We start from the raw sequence: 21,934 nt of genomic DNA on the forward strand, positions 1-21,934 counted from the left end.
CAGAAAAGTCATGTGCTGCAGTCAGTCAGAAAAAAAACACCTAAAGCTCCATTTCTAACCCTTCTTCATTCTGATCACGTCAATGTCAGTTAGCTCATTACAGTTGTTTTCTGCAGCTCTGAAAAGTATAACGTATAATGTTTTTAAAGGGGTAGGTTGTTCTGCAGTCTCGGGGTGTAGAGTGAAACACATCGGCAAAAACCTATCATGATAAACCTCAGAATGTGATTATGGGGTTTGTAGGCTCCTGTGGTGTTGTGAGCTAATAGGCCGATTGCTTCAACTTCTTTCACCACTTTTGTGACCACTTCCTCACACTTAAATATCAACTAAATAGAAAACCTGTTACTTGTAATAGTTAAGTCAATGTTGTGTCAGACCTTCATATTCAAGTTTAGAGGGCAGTTCCATAATTGTTTTAAAGGTTTTTATAACATTATGCAAGAGCCCTATGGTGTTCCTTATGTATTCAAAACTAGGATGCATGTGTATGCGTAATAATACATGTTCCCTAGCCTTTCCTTAAGTTTACCAGTGCTAACATAATATCATAGCCTTTGTTTATGACAAACTACTACATCCTGCTTTTTGTTAATGGGTGTTTCTATTCGAAACACTCAGAAGAATGCAGATGGAGTCGACCTTTAGGCGTTCAAAATGGACGGAACCCAGAAACACTGACAAGCACCAACCCTTCGTAGTTGTGTTATATTCATTACACGACCCTCTTTTAAAGTGAAAATGTATCTTTTTATTGGTACCATACATTAATTATCAAGGGCAGAAACTAACCAAATCAAAAAATATATATCAAACAATGATTTTTTTTCTACAGGGATTGAAAAAAAGGTACAAGTCACCATTCAAACTCAGTCATAACTGTGGCTGGAATCAACTGTAAGGAAATGGAAATGTACAAAACAAACAGAGCTTCAGCTGTTTTTAATCAGACTTTACAAACTCCGCATTGCTACCCAATATGACGACTGAACTTAATGTTAAGCTGGCTTTAGAAGATGTCTGGGTGGTTGATGGTATCATTCGGGTGGTGGTGAAAGACACTGCACAAATGAAGGCAATTTAGACAGAAACTTCATTTAAAAAAAATTAGTTTTAGCCAGTGAGGAAAGATGAAATTCACCGGTTAACAAACATTGTGTGAGCACATTCACTTGACATCAAGTTGAAAGTTGCAGTACACAAAATTGTGATGGATGCCAAGTGGAAAATCACTTCCTGTATAGATGAAATACATGTGTCAATTTCAAAAATGTCCCAAAAATAAATTAAGAAAGAAAAACTGAAAACTGTAAAATCATCACGCTATGGTGCCGTTGTACCCCCCGGAGGTTTTGTAATTTAATTTACACAAGTTCTTAAAAAAGAGGGAGGGGGAAAGAGCATGTGGGAAGGGGACGGGTTCATGAGTGTTTTTTCTCCTTTTTCCTATTTGTTTCTTTACATTAGATCGGGATGGCTTTAGGTAAATCTAAGTAAGAATACATTTTATTACAGTCAGACAGAACTTTGCTACTACCTTAAATATACAAGCACAAATACACAAATTTAAATCTCCAAAAAAAAGGAACGAAAAGACAAAATAAAAACATCCACACTAAATTATTTCTCTTTTATAAACATAAAAGATAAAAACAATATATTTTAGAGGGGGGAGGGATAAAAGTCCTGTGTTGCTCCTTGGTCTGTAGCTTTTCAGTATTGGTAGAAAATAAAAAAGTAACAATTGAAATGAAGGCGTTTAATACAAATTAAAAAACATTCTAGGGAAATATATACTGTATAAAAACTCTTAAAATGTGTAACTGTGTGTATGTGTGTGTTGTTAATGCTCTTCGTTTGAAAGACTGCATCCATGGTAGTCTAATCAGAGATGGCTCTGGCACTAGGGGACTCCTTCAATTATGTTCATGTGTGCGTGTGTGCGTGTGTGTGTGTATATGTGTGTGTGTATGACATTTCCCTAGTGCCACATTTCAGCTGTCCTACAAGTGTGTGGATTTCAATGGTTTTATAGACGGACTCTGAATTCTGGGCTGTCTGTTTCAGCAAAGCCACAAGTAAGCCCCTTACTCACTCCTCACACACTTCACACTCTCACACACACATACTCTATTAACAAACGTTACCAGTGGCTTGTGCGTTGACGGGGCAGACCAGAATTGAGAGGCATGTTTTGGGTGACGGGTGGACAAGTGGTCCCTAAGCAACTCGCCACCATGTTGTGGCCTCGCTGACACCATCCCCACCACCCCGGGCCCTACATGTTTATTCAGTACGGATGGTTTAGTGTGCACAGTTCTCCCCTGGATTAAATCCCTTACGCCTCCTCGGTCACATCCACCCGATCTCTGACGGGACATTTGCGACGAGGAAAAGGGAGAAAGAGGGGAGACACAGTGGTTAAATATGGGGGAGTCACAGCATTGGCTCAGTGACGTTGCCTGAGACATGCCAAGCCCCCTCTGGCCCGTGTGTGTGATGACTGAGCTCTACAGTGATGTCTGGGTTGCTGCTGTTGCACTCGTGGCTGTCGGGGTAGGGATGGGGGGTCTGAGGAGTGGCAGAGAGGGGGTTTGTATTGAGGTGGCGGGGCTCTACTGCGATGCCTGTGAGGTGGGGTTGTCGCTCTTGCTCTCCTGGCTGGAGGGGGCCTTGTTGTTCCAGGGCGAATTGGAGCCCAGCGCCGGGGAGTTGTTGAAGCTGTCCTCGTCGTCGATGCCGTTGGCCGCGTCGAACTGCGTGTTCTCCAGCCGCGTGATCAGGCGCTCGTCCTCGTCGCCAAACTCCCCTCCCATCAGCGTGGGCTCTCCCACCACCATCACATCCTGAAGGGACGCAAAACAGGAAGCAGAGCCATCAATGTATTGCTTGACAGAAGATGAATGGCTGTCATGCCAAATAAAATACAAGAGGTAAATGTATTCATCTTCCTAACGCCTTATGTCAGAAATAACCTATTTCTCTTTTTTCTTTCTTTTTCATTTTCATCTTTAATTCGAACAGATTTAAAAAAACAAAAACAAAATAATAAATGTGAAAAACAGAATACCGTATTGTTAGAATACAGTATTTATCAATATTCATAATAATATTTATATATTCAACAAAAAAAATATTCATAATAATAATAATAATAATAATAAGTGTCCGAAAGGGAGCAGGAGGAAGCAAATGCTTATTAATTCCCACCCCTTACTTACTGCTAATCAATGATTATCCTTTAAATNAAATTCAATTAATTATTACAGCTTATTAACTAAAAAAACATACATTTCATTTCATTTCCATCTTTATTTCGAAAAGATTTAAAAAAAACAAAAAACAAATACAAAATAATAAATGTGAAAAACAGAATACCGTATTGTTAGAATACAGTATTTATCAATATTCATAATAATATGTATATATTCAACAAAAAAAATATTCATAATAATAATAATAATAATAAGTGTCCGAAAGGGAGCAGGAGGAAGCAAATGCTTATTAATTCCCACCCCTTACTTACTGCTAATCAATGATTATCCTTTAAATATTTTCTGCAAGTTATTCCTACTCACATCTTTACATTTATACATACATTTACAATAATTTCTCATCTTCAATCACCTCTCTTCATTCTCATAGTTTTTCAAAAAAGTGTTTCTGTACCTCCTTTTAAACTGAATTATGCTTGTGCTTTGTTGTAACTCCTGCTCCAAAACATTCCATAAAATCACCCCACAGATTGTTACGCTCATACTTCTCAGAGTTGTTCTGACCTTGAGTTGTTTATAATGTAGATTTCCTCTCAAATTAGACCCACCCTCTCTGTCTACGAACAATGTTTTTAATTTCCTGGGTAGTAGATTAAGTCTTGCTCTGTACATGATTTGTGCCGTTTTAAATGTAACCAGATCATTGAACTTCAATATGTGTGACTTAAAAAATAATACATTAGTGTGTTCAAGATATCCAACATTATTGATAACTCTTATAGCCCTTTTTTGTAATATGCATAACGGCTGTAGGTTGGTTTTGTACGTGTTTCCCCAAATCTCCACACAGTAAATCAAATATGGCAATATCAGTGTGTTATATAGAGTATACAATGAGTTGTAGTCCAGAATGTATGTGGCTTTTCCCAATATTTTGCTTTTACATGAGTGATATGAGGTTTCCAGCTGATTTTGTGGTCTAAAACCACACCAAGGAACTTAATTTCAAATACTCTTTCTATGTTTATGTTATCTAGTATTAATTGCACCTGTGGATTTGTTTTATGATTTCCAAATAACATAATCTTGGTTTTGCTTATATTTAATGATAATTTGTTTGTGTCAAACCAATGTTTTACTTTAATCATTTCTGCTGTTATCACTTCCATTAACTCTTTCAAATTGTCACCGGAACAAAAAATATTAGTGTCATCTGCAAATAAAATAAATTTCAATATATTTGATACTCTAAAAATTTCGTTGATGTATATTATGAACAGCTTTGGACCCAACAAGGACCCCTGAGGTACTCCACAAGTTATGTTCATATATATATATTCAGATTTATGTTTAAATGACTTTGTACACTTTTGTGTCAAATGTTCATTAACCTGTTAAGAATGTGCCTTTGTAGTTCTTGAGGAAATTGACTTATTTACTATTAACCCTTCATTACAGGGTTATTTATCCCTAAATCGTCTGTCAGACCTTAAATACTTTCAGGCCATGTCCATTTAAAAAATGTGGCTATTCAAAATTGGCTGCACATGTGATTACATTTTCATATTTACTGTGCATTTAATATGCCATAGTATTTAATGTTTACATATTTTTAGAGACATTTGTTTTCACTTAAAATAGTCCTGGGGGTCATGTGTCCTTATTTGGTCGGTTTAATGGCCTGTGAACTCCAGTTGATGTCTGAATGCAGCAGTGATGGTTGTGTTGGAGGTGTAATAGCAGAGTGCTGACACTAGATGGCAGTGCTTGTACTCACTGGAACTTGGCTGGACAGAGGGAAACCACTGCCAGGGCTTTTCTTTTTGTTGTTGTTGTTATTATTAGTTCCTCCTCCGCTGATGGTGCTTCCACCTGACATCTTACGCTTCCGCCGTTTGTTCGGCGCCTGTCTTGATGGCTCAGCTGCAGAGAAGCGAGAGAGTTACAGATACATATCCTGGGGGTTTATGTGGATGTGTTTTCCTTTTATTCTACACTGTTCACTTACCTGGCGGTGCCACCATCCTCTGCCATTTCTGGAAGAGGCAGGTCTTGAGGCAGTCTCTAGGGCTGAGGCTGTACGTCTTGTGTCTGGACATCAGTTCCTGCATGGGCTCCAGAATCACACACAGCTGGAGGAAGGAACAGAAAGAGAGGCGAATGAGTAAACATCACACATTGTTCCGCCCCATCATTCTTCGCTGGTGTTACTGACTTCAAATTCTCAGATGACTCAGGACTCAAGCTAATCCCATTTCAACCATGGCAATTTTTTAACTTGCCAACATGAGGTTGTGACTTTTTTAGCATCTGTAAACCAGACTGAAACTGCAGTTCAAGTCTAACCAGTGCAGCCTCCACCACAGCTCCACCATTACCACATCTCTTTGTTAAAGGTCCCATGTCATGCTTTTCCGGTTATTACCCATCCCCTTGTGTGTTATGAAAGTGCTAGTGGAGCCTCGCAGCGGCGAAACTGTGGCGCACTTACACTGTAGGTGTGCCGCGTTTGGGGGTGTGGGTGCTAGTGGAGCCTCGCAGATGGGGGTGCTGCAGCCCCCTCAGCACCCCCTCCTTCCCGCATCCATTCGCGATGTCTCGCTGTCTCGCAGACCCCACGGAGCAACCAGGGAATGAACCCAGCTCACACTGTCCGCTCATCGCAGCAGCGAGTCGTGCAACGTCCCGCTAACACGGCACCCAGACCCCACGCAGCATTCTTATNCGAACGCATCCGCGAAGCACACAAAATGGTGACGTCAGAGTTCCCGTTAGCCGGCAAATCTAAATCTCTTCGGTCAAAATAATTTCCCTTTAGCACAATACCGCTTCAGTTGCGCCACTTATGTGAGAGATAAGAAGAGTATGTGACAGACAAGAATAGTCAATTCTAATGTCTAACACTTAATGTGGAGAAAGAGAATGTCCTGTATGGGTTGATCCGTTGGTAATGCCTCGGGGTTCCGGTGGGCATGTAAACAAATGCATAATACTGCGCTATACTTTGCGGCCTCACCCAGTTGCATAGCGACACTTATTGTTTAGGTGTCTTTTAATAAGCAGGTAGTCATATCATTAGCTAAAAATAGCTGGATCTGATCGATATGGACATAAACGCGAGTGAAGTCTAATCTGACGGGAGAGAGAGATCAGCTGCTGCTGAAGACACGGAGCTCTGCATGATCACATGCAGCGGTGAGCGGACAAAACACACACCAGGTTAGAATATCACACGTAGCTATTTTAATTACCTCTCAAACTACTTAAACTAGTTATAGATATGTTTAGTTTTACTGTTGGGTCAGTCATTACTGGATCCGCGAGCTGCATGATACTGGTATAATAGATTGCCCGATCGGGCAACCAGCAGGTGAGGCTTCATTGCCCGAGCTAAATACTAGATGGCCCCGGGCCATCGGGCAGTCGTTAATGTCGAGCCCTGTAGGTCCACTTTAAGTGCTTTGACAAAAAAAATGTCATCTGTGGAAGCCGTAGCACTGTAAAAAGCACGACCAATCATTTTAGCCGGCCCGGCTAAAATAACTGGATGGCCTACCTGCCTGTCAGCCTTCCATCTGTGCACAAACTTATCTCGTGCCCTCATTGGTCATGTGCGCGTTCGTGTGTGTGGGAGGAGGGGCTCTGTAAGGAAGTGGGAAATTTCTTCCGGCTGTGTATTTTCAAATTCTAGCGCACTCGAGCTGGTTTCTCCAAAATTACCTACCCCACCTTTAATCAATACAATTGTTAGAATACTCAAATTATCCTAAACTGAAACCATGATCTATGGCAAAATTGATGAAGCTCACTGACTCAAGGTACCTATAACTGGAAGCCACCTAGGTGTATTTTCTTAAATAGCTCTTCCCAAAAACACCAAGACCAGTTTCATTCTATAGGTAAAATGTTGTAAGTGCTCCACTTACTCGGAGGTAGTTGAGAGTGGAGTTCGACAGGCCACATCTTGTTATGTTTTTGGACAGCTGGTCCAGCATCTGTGGGTCCTGGGCCTGAGACACACATAGTGGTCAGATTAAAAGGCTGAAACTCACTCACACATTATTAAATACACACACAGAGACTCATCAGTGAACTATATGTAGCTGATCCCACTCCTACACTCATACTCACATGCATGGCCAGTATACTGCGGGGGATGAGTTCACGGTGTTGTCTGATGCTGAAGTGCCACGTCTTTATCCTCATCATGTCGTCAAACATGAACTCCAGGTACAAGCGTCCTTCTACACACACCTGAAACAGATCAGAGGACTCACGTCAGGATACAGCAGTTGAACTCTTTGTAATCTTTGCAGAAACAAGTAAATGTTGCACTGCTGCCAACAGGTAAATCAAACAATGCATTGATTGATTAGATAGATAGAACATGAGTTTCACATCAATATATGTTCTCAATTTTTTTGAGTACTTGGACAGAATGCAATTATTAAACAGTGAAAAAGCAATTCAATTTTCCTCTCCAGAACACAAGTAATTGCTCTAAGCTTTTGTTCTGTGAATTAAGGTACCAACCAATCACATTGGAAGGGAACGGTCCACGCTATTTCTTTCACACCACTGTTTACTGGAGTAAACTCAAGATTTCCCCCTGTGTTTTGCAAGTCTGGTGCTCCATGTGTTCAAATTGAACCCCTCTGGGCCTATGAATCTTTTTTTTTTTTTTTTTTAAACGTTAGGTTTTAATTTGGTGCGCAGGTTGTGTCTTACATTAGAGATTCAGAAAAACACAGGCAGAGAAAGAGATAAAGGAAAGAGCATCTTGTGTGTGACAGCAAGTTAGTAATCTGGATTGTATTTAACTTCCAATCTGCCACCAACACCCACAGATGATCTTGGTTCAACCCACGGTACTTTGGGAAGTGATTGTGATCTTGCAGAGGGTCTGTCGAAGAGCAAGCAAACAAGCGTGTGTGTGAAGCAAGTATCAAGTCAGCAGTTATGTATCTGTGCAGTGTGTGTCCAGTTTAATTGTGGCTGAATAATTGCTACAACTCTTCCACTTGATAAAGGTCAAGGCGCTCCGGTTAGCACTGAAGCTAGCAGTGACAGTAAAAACACATTCCTTTATTTGCCACGCCCACGGTATGTATACCCATAATGACCCTTCAGGGAGACATGGTCACATATGGTAAGAAGTGGAAGCTAAGAACCATTTAGAGTCAACTTGAATGGCTTTTAAATCCATTCCGGCACACACCTCATCCAAAATGTATTTATTGTTTGGGAGAAATGTTATGCATTGTTTTTGTTTAGGAGTCACAAGCCAAAAGTGTGTATTTTTCTTATCAAATTGAAAGTGATTTTTATTCTAATCTGTAATAAAAAATGACATGAAACAGCCACACATATTTCCAACAAATTTAGAGACACAATAACAGCAATGATTGCAAACACACACACCTGTGTAAACATGGGCTTTCCATTCTGGGTGACCATGGTGCACTGATCACAGTCAAGGGAGACAAAGTTATTGTGGAAGGACTCCTTGGGATGTTTCAGCACATAGTAGAGCTCAGTGGCACCGCCCTCGAATATACTCCGGAAGTACCTCGGGATCAACGTCCGGCCAATTGCTGAGGAGAGAAAACAAAAAGGGGCATGAGACTAAGTATAATATGAAGTCTATGAGAATGCAGGACTTTTGATTTTAAGAGCAGTGTGTATGTGTGAAACGTAGAGGCAATATGTTCTAGTGACTTTGTTTCTTACTGTAACGTTTGGGTCCATCCTCCAGACAGAAAGTAATCGTCAACATGGCGTCGTCTTCAAAGAACTCTGTAGTAAATGCATCCCACCACAGGTTATCGCACTCCTACAGGGTTAAACAGGGGAGAAAATAATTAGTGACAAACATAATTCTTGGATTTTATTTTGGATGTGCATATGTGTGCCTACGAACCTCTGTCCAATTCTGTAGCCGTTTGTTGAGTTCAAATATTCTGTAGTCTGTCTGGTTGCCATATGGTGTGTGCCGCCTATCATAGAAAGGCAGAAGGAGGGGAAAACAAAAACAGGAAAGGGGGGTTGAGAACAGTTAGCTTCTGGTATGTGCTTCCATGCTGTTAGGGCAGTTTTAGTACCTAGTTCAGCCTCGTCACAGACTAAATACAAAATCTGTTTTAAAAGTTAGATAAGAGTACAAGTTCCCACGGCCTAATCTTTACTTGTGTTGTTGTTGCCGTTTTCACCTAAGCTGAAGATAATGGAAAACAATTCAGTCTTTTACCCTATTCCGGGCTCAAGGTATGTGGGAGGATACATCGGGGTAGGACTGGAGAAAATAAAGAGAAAGAGAGAGGTTATTAGATTCAGCTATAGCGCTAATATGCCCTCCTCCATTGGCTTGTCTGTCTTTATGAGACTGGGATGTAAGCCAAACATGGCACAAATTGGATGATACAAGGAGACAGTAAATAACAACACTTCTCAAACACACACACACACACACACACAAACCAAATGTCGCTGATTTGCTTGGTGCAAGGCAAGGTTTGACAGCACACAATCCTGCAGAGGTATAGACCTTAGACCAGCGGTTTTCAAAGTGTGAGGCGCGCCTCCCCTGGGGGGCCCCAGAGAGCTTCAGGGGAGGCGCAGCGTGAGAGACAAAAGAACGAGAAAAAGACGAGTAAAGTGACACTTGCCCACTTTTGTCTGTCTGTGGAGACCGAGTTCCCCCACCTCGCCAAAAAGGCTGTAAAAGTGCTCATTCCCTTCACCTCCACCTACCTGTGTGAGTGCAGGTTTTCCGCATTGACTTTGATCAAAAGCAAGTACCGGTAAAGGCTGCAGCCAGAGTATGATCTGCGTTTATTCCTCTGTGCATCAAAGACGCAGACTCATTGTTCCCACTAAAGTAGGGGTGAGTGTAATAAGGAGGCAAAGTTGACGTTCAGTGTGTTGCCGGGTGCATATAAGGATTTATCCACGATGTTTAAAATGTAAAAAAAAAAAATTCTTGACAACACGGCGTGCGGAAATATACGGGTCGTGCTGCAGCTAGATGTGCCTGTCCTCTGTAAGAAGGTGTCGGCGACTGACATGCAAGGAAGAACGGCTGTCCACAGGCTGTTCCAACTTGAACAACTGTATTAACTTCCAGGGTAGTGAATTGAACATGCAATTGTAATTGGGTGTGTGGTATATTTTTTGTGGCATGTTCCACAACACACAAACTGAACAACACTCAATTTTCCGATCAGCGTCCTTGCGATCTTGTTATAATAACAAGTGCACGTTACTGATGCAAAGACCATTCAGGCTTATTCTAGAGGGGTGCAAGGAATAGTCCAAGTAGTGGGGGAGTTTTATACAATATGTTTAAAACATAAAAATAAAAAGGTTTAAAAAAGTTATTGTTTAATGTTTTAAGGAGGTGACGCTACTCAGCCAATCAAATCGGTGCAGTCAGCACGATAGATTCAAACACACACACACAGAGACGAGACAAGAGGAGAGAAACAGTCGGAGTAATTTCAAATGGCGGAAGGTAGACAGCGAAAACAGAGCATTTAATTACATTTTCTCTTACTGGACCTCTTTGAAATGCAATTGAATACCCCTGCATTATAGCAACAANTTTTGGTTTCAAATTACACAACATCATCAAATCTGGCAACAGAGTGGGCAGGGTGCAGTGTCTAATTGTAGCAGTGAGCTAACGAGTACTGATAAGCTTTATTTTGTTTTGAGCCAATGCTGCTGTGAAAAAAAGAAGCTATATCCATGTTGGATAGAATATCCAATTTAAATTTAAAAAATAACCTTAAGGGACAACTTGAATGCTTTTTTTCTTTTTTTTTCTCTTAATGCATTTTATAAAGATCGGATCGGGAAAAATCGGTATCGGCAAATTGTCAAAATCAAATGATTGAAATCGGAGCAAAAAAAGGTGATCGGGACATCCCTAATTCTGATTATAGAGTGTGAAGGTCCAGTCGGTGCACCTGCCTTTACAAACGCAACACTACCAGGGATGTAGCTGTTTTTTTAACTTCATTTTTACCAATCTATTGTCTGAAACCAGTTTCCTGGTACAGCCTAATGTCCATCTTCATTTCTTAGAGTGTTTGTTCATGAAGTTTATAATAGGGTTATACTGTTGTTGAACCATGATATTCAAGAATAAAATGTGGATAACATGGTAATAATGCACATGTAAAATAGGGCTGGGCGATATGAAGAAAATGTAATATTTTTGATAAAATACCTTAATGTTAATATTGCCATTATAATCAAAGTTTAACTACCGATGCTTTCACTTAAATTTACGCAATGATATTTTTGATAAATAATAATCAGTGACATTCAAATAATGACTTGGTGGGTAAAGCAAACGATATAATAGCCAGAAAAACCTGGTACATTCTGAAAAGTACATCACATTTAGGGATGGGTATCGTTAAGGTTTTAATGGTACTACTACTTTTATCGATACCGCTTATCGGTCCGGTCTTTTAACGGTACTTTTATCGGTTCTTTTGGAGAAAAAAATAAGATAAACTAACTAAACAAACAAAACTAACATTGCTTTTTATGTAAATTAAATAAATAATATTTCACATCAAAAGAAACAACGTTTTAACAAATTGTATTAAATAATCTGATGACAGAACTGTAAACAGAATAGCTGAAACTTTAACAAAATAAATAACTCAGTTACCTCTAATCATTAACCCATGTTTGAATAATTGAGTTAACTCCGTGTGTTGCTGCTAGCATTCATAATACCTTTTGCGTAGAAACTGAGTTGGTGACACTAAAACTGCAATATAATGTTTGTGTAGCAATAATACACATGACATATTTTTTTTACATGTCTCCAGTACCGATAAAAAGACCGCTAACTTCGGAGCTTATAGCGGTACCACGATCTTTAATAATTCAGCCACGTTTAATACCGGGGCTCGGTACCCATCCCTAATCACATTACTGTAATGAAACACAAAGGACAACAAATGTTTAATATATATAATATAATATATTTTTTTTTAATAAATACTTTTTTTTAAATGTTGTATTCAATGTTAAAAAAAAAAATGACCATGTTCAAGTCTTAAAGTCATCCTGAGGCCTTAGTTTTGGTTTCAAATTACAGAACATCATGTATGTGTTGCTTCTTTGGGGCTTGTTTTCATAGACCTGGTTGCTTATTTCTCTCAAATCTGGCAGGGCGCAGTGTCTAATTGTAGCAGTAAGCTAACGAGTACTGAAAGCTTTATTTTGTTTTGATCCAATGCTGTTGTGAAAGAAAGAAGCGATATCCATGTTGGATAGAATATCCAATTTAAATAAAAAAAATAACTTTAAGGGACAACTTGAATGCTTTTTTTCTTTTTTTTCTCTTAATGCATTGCATAAAGATCGGATCGGGAAAAATCGGTATCGGCAAATTGTCAAAATCAAATGATCGGAATCGGATCGGGAGCAAAAAAAGGTGATCGGGACATCCCTAGTTTAATATATCAAAAGTCAAAGGCGATAACGAAACTCGTATCCCAATAATGATGTACAGTTGATATATTGCCTATCCTTAATATGACAATATTGTGCAACAATCCAGCCGGCTATAAATATATGCTTTTGTAAAGTTATGGTTCCAAAAAGTCTCTCCTTGACCTCCCGACACTGTTATGTTGAGTGGAATACATTTTTTCCAAAAAATAGATAACGCCATCTTTCCCATTTTTCTAAAGTTGTCACGATTTTTGGGGTATTGTGACTTCCTTTGCCAATGATTATCATGCAGTAAAATCTGATATTTTGATGCAAAATAGAACCAGTCACTTCAGTTTAAATTCACAAAACGGTTGTTCCTTCCTGTGGCCAGGATCAAAACTACTTTCTAAAGTTTGCTGATTGGCATGACTACCAGCTGCCACGCTGAATCTATTACCAGTGGACATTTTCCAGACTAACATATTGTTGAGGAAATTAAACTCATGATACTGAGGCTGGTTTTGCTTGGCTGTGTAAACATGGCGTGCAAATAATAAAAGCACCTGTCGAAGATGTTTAAAGGCTGCAGCTTGAACTCCTAACCCAGAGCAGATACACAAAAAACACAAGGACATTCAACTCACCCCACGTCTCTGTCCAGCATGGTGCCGGGGTGGAAGGGGGGGAAAGTGCTACCGTTGGGGGGCTCCTTGGGGGAGTACAGCTTGAAGGACTTGGAGGAACAGCCTGTATAAGAGATACGGAAAAACAAGAGAGAACATAAGAGAGTTTCATTTTGATAATATAGGCTAAGTTGTTTGAAATGTTCGAATGAAATCCCTGAAAATCATGACGGTGTGGTCTGGTAAATCTGATTATAAATAATGGGTCTATTAATCCACAAACATAAGGATTATCAGTGCAAATCTTTCACGATTTTGTTTTTGTTAACCCGGCTGTAAATAAAAAGGCCTAAATTATAAGCCGAAGCCGAAAAAACTCAAATGAGAGAACGCACAAAGATGGTAACAGAACAAGTCACTTCACCCTCGGGAATTACAGTGCTGCTTCTAATCACAGTTATTCACTTTTGGAGTGAAACTTACAGTACAAAGACTAACTACCATGTGAGCGAGAAGGGACATGCAGCCTGAGCGGGCCAGTGTGGCCCAGTTTCAGTTGGCTGCACTCATTCACAGGTCATGCCAAATACACCAATCTTGTTTTATGAAGGCACAAAACAACAACAAGATGAGGAGGAGCCTCTTGTAAACAAAGCGCTTCCACTGAACTCCCACAGAAAGTGCTGCCCAACAACTCCATAAATAACCATAAAATACCAAGCAGACCAATACTGACTGTTCACACCAATAAAATAAACCTGATTAATCTTTCTCTCACACATACTGCTGCAACCGTTGTTCTACTCTAATTGCCCAGCTCTCCAATAAAGGCCATCCAGGCGTGCCAGCCTTCAGGTCACGACCCCTGCCGTCACCATGGTGAAGCCCCGCCTCATTAATGTCTCTCTGTCTTGTCTCTGCATATTAAACGTCTCTCTGACTATGTGTGTATGTATGAAAGAGATTTCAATCTAGAGACCTAGACAGGGAGAGATAAGCTTTTATTGCATTTATAGGAAGGGAAACTGCGATAACAGCAGAAGTCATGTGAGATATTATAATATATATGTTTAATTATAAATGTTATATAAAACAATGAAAATAAAAAGGCCTCTCTTCGTTGAAGGGTTAAAATAAACAGACTTTTTCTAGACTCTTTTTTCAACACAACATTCCTTATAAAAGTACTCTTATTGTATTTTGGTCAAAGAATGTGTAGTTATACAAAATGCAGATATCAACAGACTGTATGGCCTGACAGCCCAGTCATAAACTGACCTTAGGGGCCACACGAATACATATCATTGCAGTGTGACTTAATTGTGTTCACAACCATATAAACCAAACTTCCCTTTAACCAAAAAAGCGTATTTTTAAGAAGACTAACAACATCAGGGTTCCTACTGTACTTTAACCTACTCTTATTGATAAGGGATACATAAAGAAATAACTTCAGATCTTCAAAACAAGATTTGCACCATCTAAATGGCAACCAAAAAACATCCATTAGAAACCCAGCCTTTACTTTATGTAAAAGCGAGTTGTTTACTGTGTGAGTCAGGCCTGCTATATGCACCACCAGAGGAAAACAAATGGGTTTGATAAATAAATAAATAATCGATGGTTATGTGTCCATTAGTTGTTGAGAGCTCCATTAGCTCCTCTCCTCTCCTGTTAGCGGTTAATGACAGGCAGTCACAATCACATCAGCTGGACTCCACTTCCTCCACTGGGAATCATGTTCCTCTACAAGTAGACACACTACACCATATACAGCACATTATTTTCCTGGCTTGATGTAATGGGCAGCCCACCCTCAAAACAAATCTCGACTCAAATGTTGAGTAACATCGACGCCAAAAACACAGCTAGCATTCCATTTCATTTGAACACCAAACACAGAAAAGCAAGTCAGCTTTACAAAGTCTCCTCTAAATAAGAGTAACCTATAGTGGTTTTGCTACTCCAGACTGCCACCATAATTGCAAAAAGGGACAAGTAGCCCATCTAAACGGGATATTGACGATAGCTACATGGTAAACCATTAACCTACGTTAGCAAACTTTCTACAAAAAAAGACATGAAGATGAAGTTGAGTTTCGTAAGCAGCAACTAGAAATGTATTTTCCAATGTCTGTGGAGTTTATCATTTTACCAGTCGAAGGACATTTGACGTGCAGTTGTCTGCTTACAAAGGCAATTAGAGGCAGCCAGCGAATAATGCTAACACTTGTGTTAGCTAGGCTAAAATGTTAAACAGGTGATATCAGGACGCCCGTGAACTTCGCTACAAAATGCCCACCACTTCTCTTTTTAACAAGCCCGACAGCTATGTAAACATAAACCAAACACAACAAACAAACTCTAGATCTTCAACCTCCAAATGTTGACTGTATACAACCCTGCCCCATGGGCCTGCACGGCAAGCTAACGTTAGCACAGCTAGAACACAGTTAACAGTTAGCTGGTGTTAGCCGAGTTGCTAACGCCTTAGCGTTAAATCCCCTTTCAACGAGAAAGCACCGAAATAAAATGAGAAAGTCACAACCACGGCGGCTCGTAAACCACATTTAGGCACTACAGCAGTGAGACATTGCAGTCAAAGTGTGTGTTCGGAAAAAGCGACCCTTTACCTGCAAAGAAGTCCAATCAGAAAATTGATGTTTACAGATCCGTGATGATAGACCGTGTGTACGCTCCGTGCGTAAAAACGGATAGGCCCGCTGGACGGCGGTTGGCTGGACGCAACGTACCAACACAATACGTCCCCCTGAACAGGATCGATGAAAAAATCTCCTCTAACCGCGAGACTGAAACGGAATAAGGCCTAAATTGCGGGAGTCGGTCGGTTATGTTTTGTCCCGCATGAGGCCTTGTCAGTGGGCTGAAGCCTGCTGTGGGTTTACATACGGACCCAGATGAGCCCTTTGTTCACGGGAGGACATGAACAATAGCTGTAGGCCCTCCTCCTCCTCTCCCTCCGCAATGCATTTGCTCCTCTATCCTCTGCCCAGCACCGCAAGCCGCCCTCTCCCCCCTTATCTCCTCCCCCCCCCACTAATGCACAACTGCACAACTGCACATGAAGGTTGTCTGGTAAGCATTTTTTTCTTCCTTCTTAACATCCCATCCCTTCCTTGTAACTGACACAGATGAGAATTGGCCTAATGCAGCCTAGTGGAAGTGTGTTTGGAAATAAACATCATGCTGACTGCTAAGTGGTTTTCATGTTTGCCTAATTAGTGCACATCAACAACTAATCTGAGACAGTGTCAGCCAAGACCCTGGTCATATGCATAATACACCATGGGTGCATCCATGCAGAGTGATGCATCCACTGTTGAAGCAGCAGGCTGATCAGTTAAAAATCTGATCAAGATCTTACAAATTAGCTTACAAGTTCGGATAACAGACTAGGGTTGTTTACAATTAATTTAGTCTTTGAGTTTGCACACTGCACTGTCTCCCAAGGCAGACCCGTAAAGCCATTACCATAGGGAATTTCTCTCTCTGCTTTCAAACACACACACACACACAGGAAGCACTAAATCAAAGGGAGAATCCTATAGCCCTCTAAATCTGCTTAAATCGCCTCAAATTATAATCAGATATTCAGATAACAGCCAGCCACGGCTCGCCCATATGGCTGAGGTTGGGATATAAAAAGAACAAGCAGTATTGGGTCAGTAGTTTCTTCATATATTTATAGAAGAATATGTCATGATATCTGCTTATTTCATAAACACTGTTTAACCCCTAAAATATGACAGGGACTACTATGATTTCTGACATGTGATCCCATATCAACGTTGACAAATAATTTCCTTTCAAACATGGAAGTGCTTTCTTCCACTGTCTGAATTATTGCAGCCCCCAGCATGAACGTGGTTCTGATTTATACACTACCCATGTACTAGGAGAGTGAAAACACAATGTTTCATTAATGATTTATTCACAAATTAAGCTGCTCTTGGGAGCCGCTCTGTGGAAACAGCTTTCACAGAGGCTGCTGTGCAACTGAACACCGGTGCTAATAGGGTACATTTGTATTACATCATAATTTAACATTATTTAGTTAGTATATTAGGGCTGCAAAATCAAAACTTAATTTCCTTATTGAATCGTAAACGTATTTCCTAGATTAATAAATTGGTCTATAAAATGTTTGAACAAAAAATGGCCATCTTAGTTTTTCAAAGTCCAAGGTAATGCCTTTAAGGTCGTGCTTTGGAATCCTAAAACCCAACGTTCACATTAATATGATGTAAAACAAAAAAAAGCAGGAAAAAACTGCATGTTCTGCAAGTTTCTGCATGATAATCCTTGCAGCTCTTATACAAATGTTTATGGTCCTGTAACAACATTTGAAAAACATATCAACCCCATTGTACCATACACTGGGGTCGGATACACTTTCGCATGGTCTTACACATTTTGGATATTTATGGCATGATATATTATCATTTCCCCTGATACTTACATTTATTTTCCAATTGCTTAAAATGTTTATATCTTTTTTTATAAAAAAAAAGCCAAACTGATAAAATATGCAAAGGTATTACAGAAATTAAGGTTGAATACACAAATTGAATTAATCATAAAAAATCAATGGGATGACATTGATTTGATTCATCATCCATGTAATAATAAAGTCCATCAGTCAAACCTCCATTCGACCCCAATTATCTCTGTCCCGTGACACACTCTACTGTTTTAATTGTGGCTGCTCCATCGTCTGCGACATTTTGATGTGACGGTGCAGCAGGCATACATAATTATGATTTTTCATTGGATATTTTCTGGCCGTGTCTCATAAACTGTTCTTTTCTGCTTTTTTGACTACCAAGCAAGAGTTTTGCTTTACTCTGACATATGTTGCAGATCGTTTCTCTGGATATGCGTCTTGGAGCCCTATATCCTCACATTTGCAACAGAAAGACAACAACTAGGATGCAGACGTCCTGGCAGACTCGTGTTGGAAGAAATGTGGAGTGTGGTGAAGTGCAGAGTCTCCCAGAAACAGACAAGTAGAGAGGATAAGCTGCTCTAAGGCCTGTCTCTCACCCTTGGAGCAACAAAGATGCTCGGGCTGAGTTTATGTACATTGGTTTGACCGTGCTAAGCGTGTGACACGAGCTCTTCACAGCTCACGAGGCTGCTGTCAGTCTTTTGGCTGCATCTTTGTGTGAGTCTAGTATCAGGGGGAGGTGTAGTCAGCAGTAGCTTAGAGTGTGTATTGTGGGTGACTTATGTGGATTTGCCTATCTTACATTTGCTGGCCCCTGTAGCCATGGCAACACAAGCAGTCAATGCTGTCACAACCGGAGCGAAGCTAAGAACCATCCATGGAAATGGACACACAGGGGTTAATCCTGTGTGTGTGTGTGTGTGTGTGTGTGTGTGTGTGTGTGTGTGTGTGTGTGTGTGTGTGTGTGTGTGTGTGTGTGCTGGTTGTAGATAAGGCCTGCCCTATGCCTGAGAGCGAAAGAGACGGTGTGTGTAAGCCCTTCAAGCCTTATCCTGACACACCTCCTACCCCCACCTCTTCTCTGTCAGCCCACCACACACACACACACACACACACACACACACACACACACACACACACACACACACACACACACACACACACACACACCACACACACACACCAAACAACACACCACAACAACCACACATCAACACACCACACACACACAACCACAACACACACAACCAGCTGGCCTAACCTTCACTTCCAGTTGGGCCCCTATTTCAAAACTTTGCATTCACACCTGAAGCCATGGAATCCATTTACGCAATAAACTGTTAAGCTGGATGTGCGAGAGGTTGATAACTCCCAGAAGTGGTGCCTGATGTGATGTTTTCACTAAGCTCACACATACCGCAGTGCAACTACTCTGTCGACGTAAAGAAACAGACCTTCATTATTTTGTAATGTCTCAGCCAGAAACCAGAAGGCAAACATCAAGAAAAAACTATGAGGCCTTTTATTTTTCAGCTTTGTTGAGATATTTGACCTCGTAGGAATTACTTCTTGGAATCACGCTATTGGGAGAGACCACAAGAAGAGGTCGGAGAGCGACTTACCTCCCTCAGTTTCAAAGCTGTTCTGACATCGCCATTTTGTACCACAAACTTGCAATTTCACAATATTAAACTGATCTAACTTCAAACACACTTTTGGTCTCTGTTTTCATGCCTCTCCCTTCTTCAGATATCTCCCAACTGTCCCAAGACTTTGGCTCCAGGGGCCAACGAGAAAGGGGAGGGGGGGGGGGGGGGTTGGATGCCTACAGTGTGTTTGAGTGTAAATGTGTGTGTGCTCTCACGCACGGGTCGCCTGTGTATGTGCAAATGTGTGCAGCCTGCCACTTCCACTCACTAGTCAACAGGAAACTGAGCGGCGCACACATCTGCCAGAGTTCTGATAACAACCGTCCCCGTCGCCCTGCCTTCAGCGTTAATCGCTGATCTGGAGACAGTCTGTTGGAGTGAGAGCAGAAACAGCCCTCACTGAACTGATCGCAGCTTAGGGTGACATCAGTTCATTTGAGCTTTCTCCCAAACAGAAATAAAACACTCCTGTTTTCACAGATCTAACTCTTTGCTTTTCCCTGAGTGCCACACCAACGGTACTGTTTCATGGCATGTTACCCTTTAAAGTCAGACATACTGTAAACACATCAATAGTGAAGACAGTCCCGTTCCTTTATATGGAAGCTCAATGTCTCTGGGGCTCTTTTCTGTGGACACTATCTGCCAGATTTGATACACTTGGCCGCTCAGGCCTCTTTGCTCTCTTCCTGGATCAGATGGAGGGACAGAGATCTGTGTGTCTGATTCAGCTCCAGGACAAGCTGACACTATTTCTGAGGAATAAGTCAGTTTAGATCAAACAGTCTGCCAGTCAGAATCTCCAACACTTAACTGCAGTGGAACTTGTACGTTACTCTCATTTTGCACTATATTTTATACCTCGACCTGTACTTTTAAACTAAACTACATTTTTCTGTGATCTTCTATTGATTCAGATTTCACAAACATAACATCTAATGACTTAAATCAGACGGAATATTGTGCACTGTTACAAATTAAATTAAACACGAAAGAAATTACCTTCACCTCAGCTGACTACAACATAAAGTGATATTTATGCTGCATTCAAGTGGTGTTGGAATATTGCAATAAAGTCGTCGCAACCTTGAAAAAATATGTTGATTTGGAAAGGTTGGGGAAAATGTTGGTTCGTTATGGCAGATGAAAGTAAATGTTGGGTTAAAGATAAGAAACCGTTAATTAAATCATGTTTTGCACATTGATGTTTTGCTCATGTAACTTGTAAAGCCAAAGTAATCAAGACTGACTTGCTCAACCGCTTAGAGATGTCCTGCCCCTTTGCCTATCACGTACAATGTGTAGGAGCGCTAGCCAATAGAAGCTCGAGTGTGACATGGTGATGTCACTACGTTATAATAGTAAACAAAGGAATACAATAGAGGCGTTTCAGACAAGGGGGGAGTGTGGCAAAGAAACTCCCGCTGGAGTAAACTTTTGGATTTTAGCCTTTGCAGACCGTTTACATGCACACAAACCTATACAGTATAACACTACATGAAAGGGGAAAGCTCAGATAGATAACTTCTTCAAACTAAGCAGTTAAAGCAAAAGAGTCCAACCCAGATCCAAGATTCATTTAACTTGAACCGTCTTTTTATAAATGTAACTAACATAACTTTTACTTGTCATCCAGTTCTAGTTTATAACTAAACAATATTAATAATCTTATTTAATATGATTCAAACACATTTAGTAAAAATTGTATAAATGTTCTTCATAAATTGAAAATGAATTCCAAAAGTATTTCGGCATTGCCGAGCTTATTTATAAAATAAAAAATTCAACCACTGCTTATTTATCAGACACGAAATAGCTTTTGATGCGGCAGCAACGACAGACAAAAGAACAATAATCAAAGTTGTTATGCTAATGAGCTTCATGATTGAAACTGTATGCAAATTATGCCTTTGCTACTCTGCACAAAGCGATCGCTCTCCCTTTGATTTACAGTCAGGACTTCATTGGATCATTACATGGGGGGGAGAAATGAGATCTGACCATAGACTGTATGTGACCTACAATCAGCGGCTCCTTTGAAGGCAGCGCCCTCTGCTGGCCCTGACGAGCCAGTGTGTTTGTTTTCATGCTGCCCTACAGTGTTTTCACTCAGGATTCTCTCTGGCAGGCGAACACAGACTCACTGCAACAAGGGAACTTCAGCAGCCTCACATGTCAGTGCAGGCCGACTGGTGAGGGGATTAAATCAGCAAAAAGTGCCCTGGTGGGAGCACTAATATATATTATTGTTATATTAGTATCCAAAAGAATGACATGCAAATAATATAGTAACTTAAAGCTCTGCATTATTAGTCACCATCCTCAGATTTTACCCCTCGCACTGGCATTTCACAGGTGGCTTTGCCTTTAAGAGTGTGTGTGTGTGTGTGTGTGTGTGTGTGTGTAGGTGTGTGCCAGCTGACAGCTGTGTGAGGGGGGATGACAGTGCCCTGATGCTGCGTTCTCTGTTCTCTGGGAGCCATTTTGTCTGTCTCTGATCTCAGAGTCAGGTCTGTACCC

The 21,934-nt window shown here is 40.6% G+C and overlaps 1 protein-coding gene across 4 annotated transcripts in view; it reads right to left on the reverse strand.

Annotated features, from left to right (window-relative positions):
- Positions 1-728: 728 nt before the first annotated feature.
- The window catches only part of LOC104963201 (LIM domain-binding protein 1), a 30,414-nt gene continuing 9,208 nt past the window's right edge, over positions 729-21,934 (reverse strand). Inside the window, exons 1-11 of one of the 4 annotated variants that reach the window (XM_010791771.1) lie at positions 19,388-19,488; positions 13,319-13,421; positions 9,463-9,507; positions 9,136-9,211; positions 8,946-9,048; positions 8,637-8,809; positions 7,347-7,469; positions 7,142-7,225; positions 5,224-5,347; positions 4,993-5,138; positions 729-2,846 (exon numbers count right to left, since the gene is read on the reverse strand). In XM_010791771.1, the coding sequence (XP_010790073.1) occupies positions 2,616-2,846; positions 4,993-5,138; positions 5,224-5,347; positions 7,142-7,225; positions 7,347-7,469; positions 8,637-8,809; positions 8,946-9,048; positions 9,136-9,211; positions 9,463-9,507; positions 13,319-13,338 (1,125 nt within the window). In that variant the 5' untranslated portion in view covers positions 13,339-13,421; positions 19,388-19,488 and the 3' untranslated portion in view covers positions 729-2,615. Of the gene's footprint in view, positions 2,847-4,992; positions 5,139-5,223; positions 5,348-7,141; positions 7,226-7,346; positions 7,470-8,636; positions 8,810-8,945; positions 9,049-9,135; positions 9,212-9,462; positions 9,508-13,318; positions 13,422-15,930; positions 16,302-19,387; positions 19,489-21,934 lie in introns of those variants that run through there. The other 3 variants (XM_010791770.1, XM_010791768.1, XM_010791769.1) reach the window with 3 other exon arrangements.

The sequence above is a fragment of the Notothenia coriiceps genome, unplaced genomic scaffold (genome assembly GCF_000735185.1).
Source record: "Notothenia coriiceps isolate Sejong01 unplaced genomic scaffold, NC01 NC01_scaffold00035763, whole genome shotgun sequence".
In the NCBI taxonomy this organism is placed as follows: domain Eukaryota; kingdom Metazoa; phylum Chordata; class Actinopteri; order Perciformes; family Nototheniidae; genus Notothenia; species Notothenia coriiceps.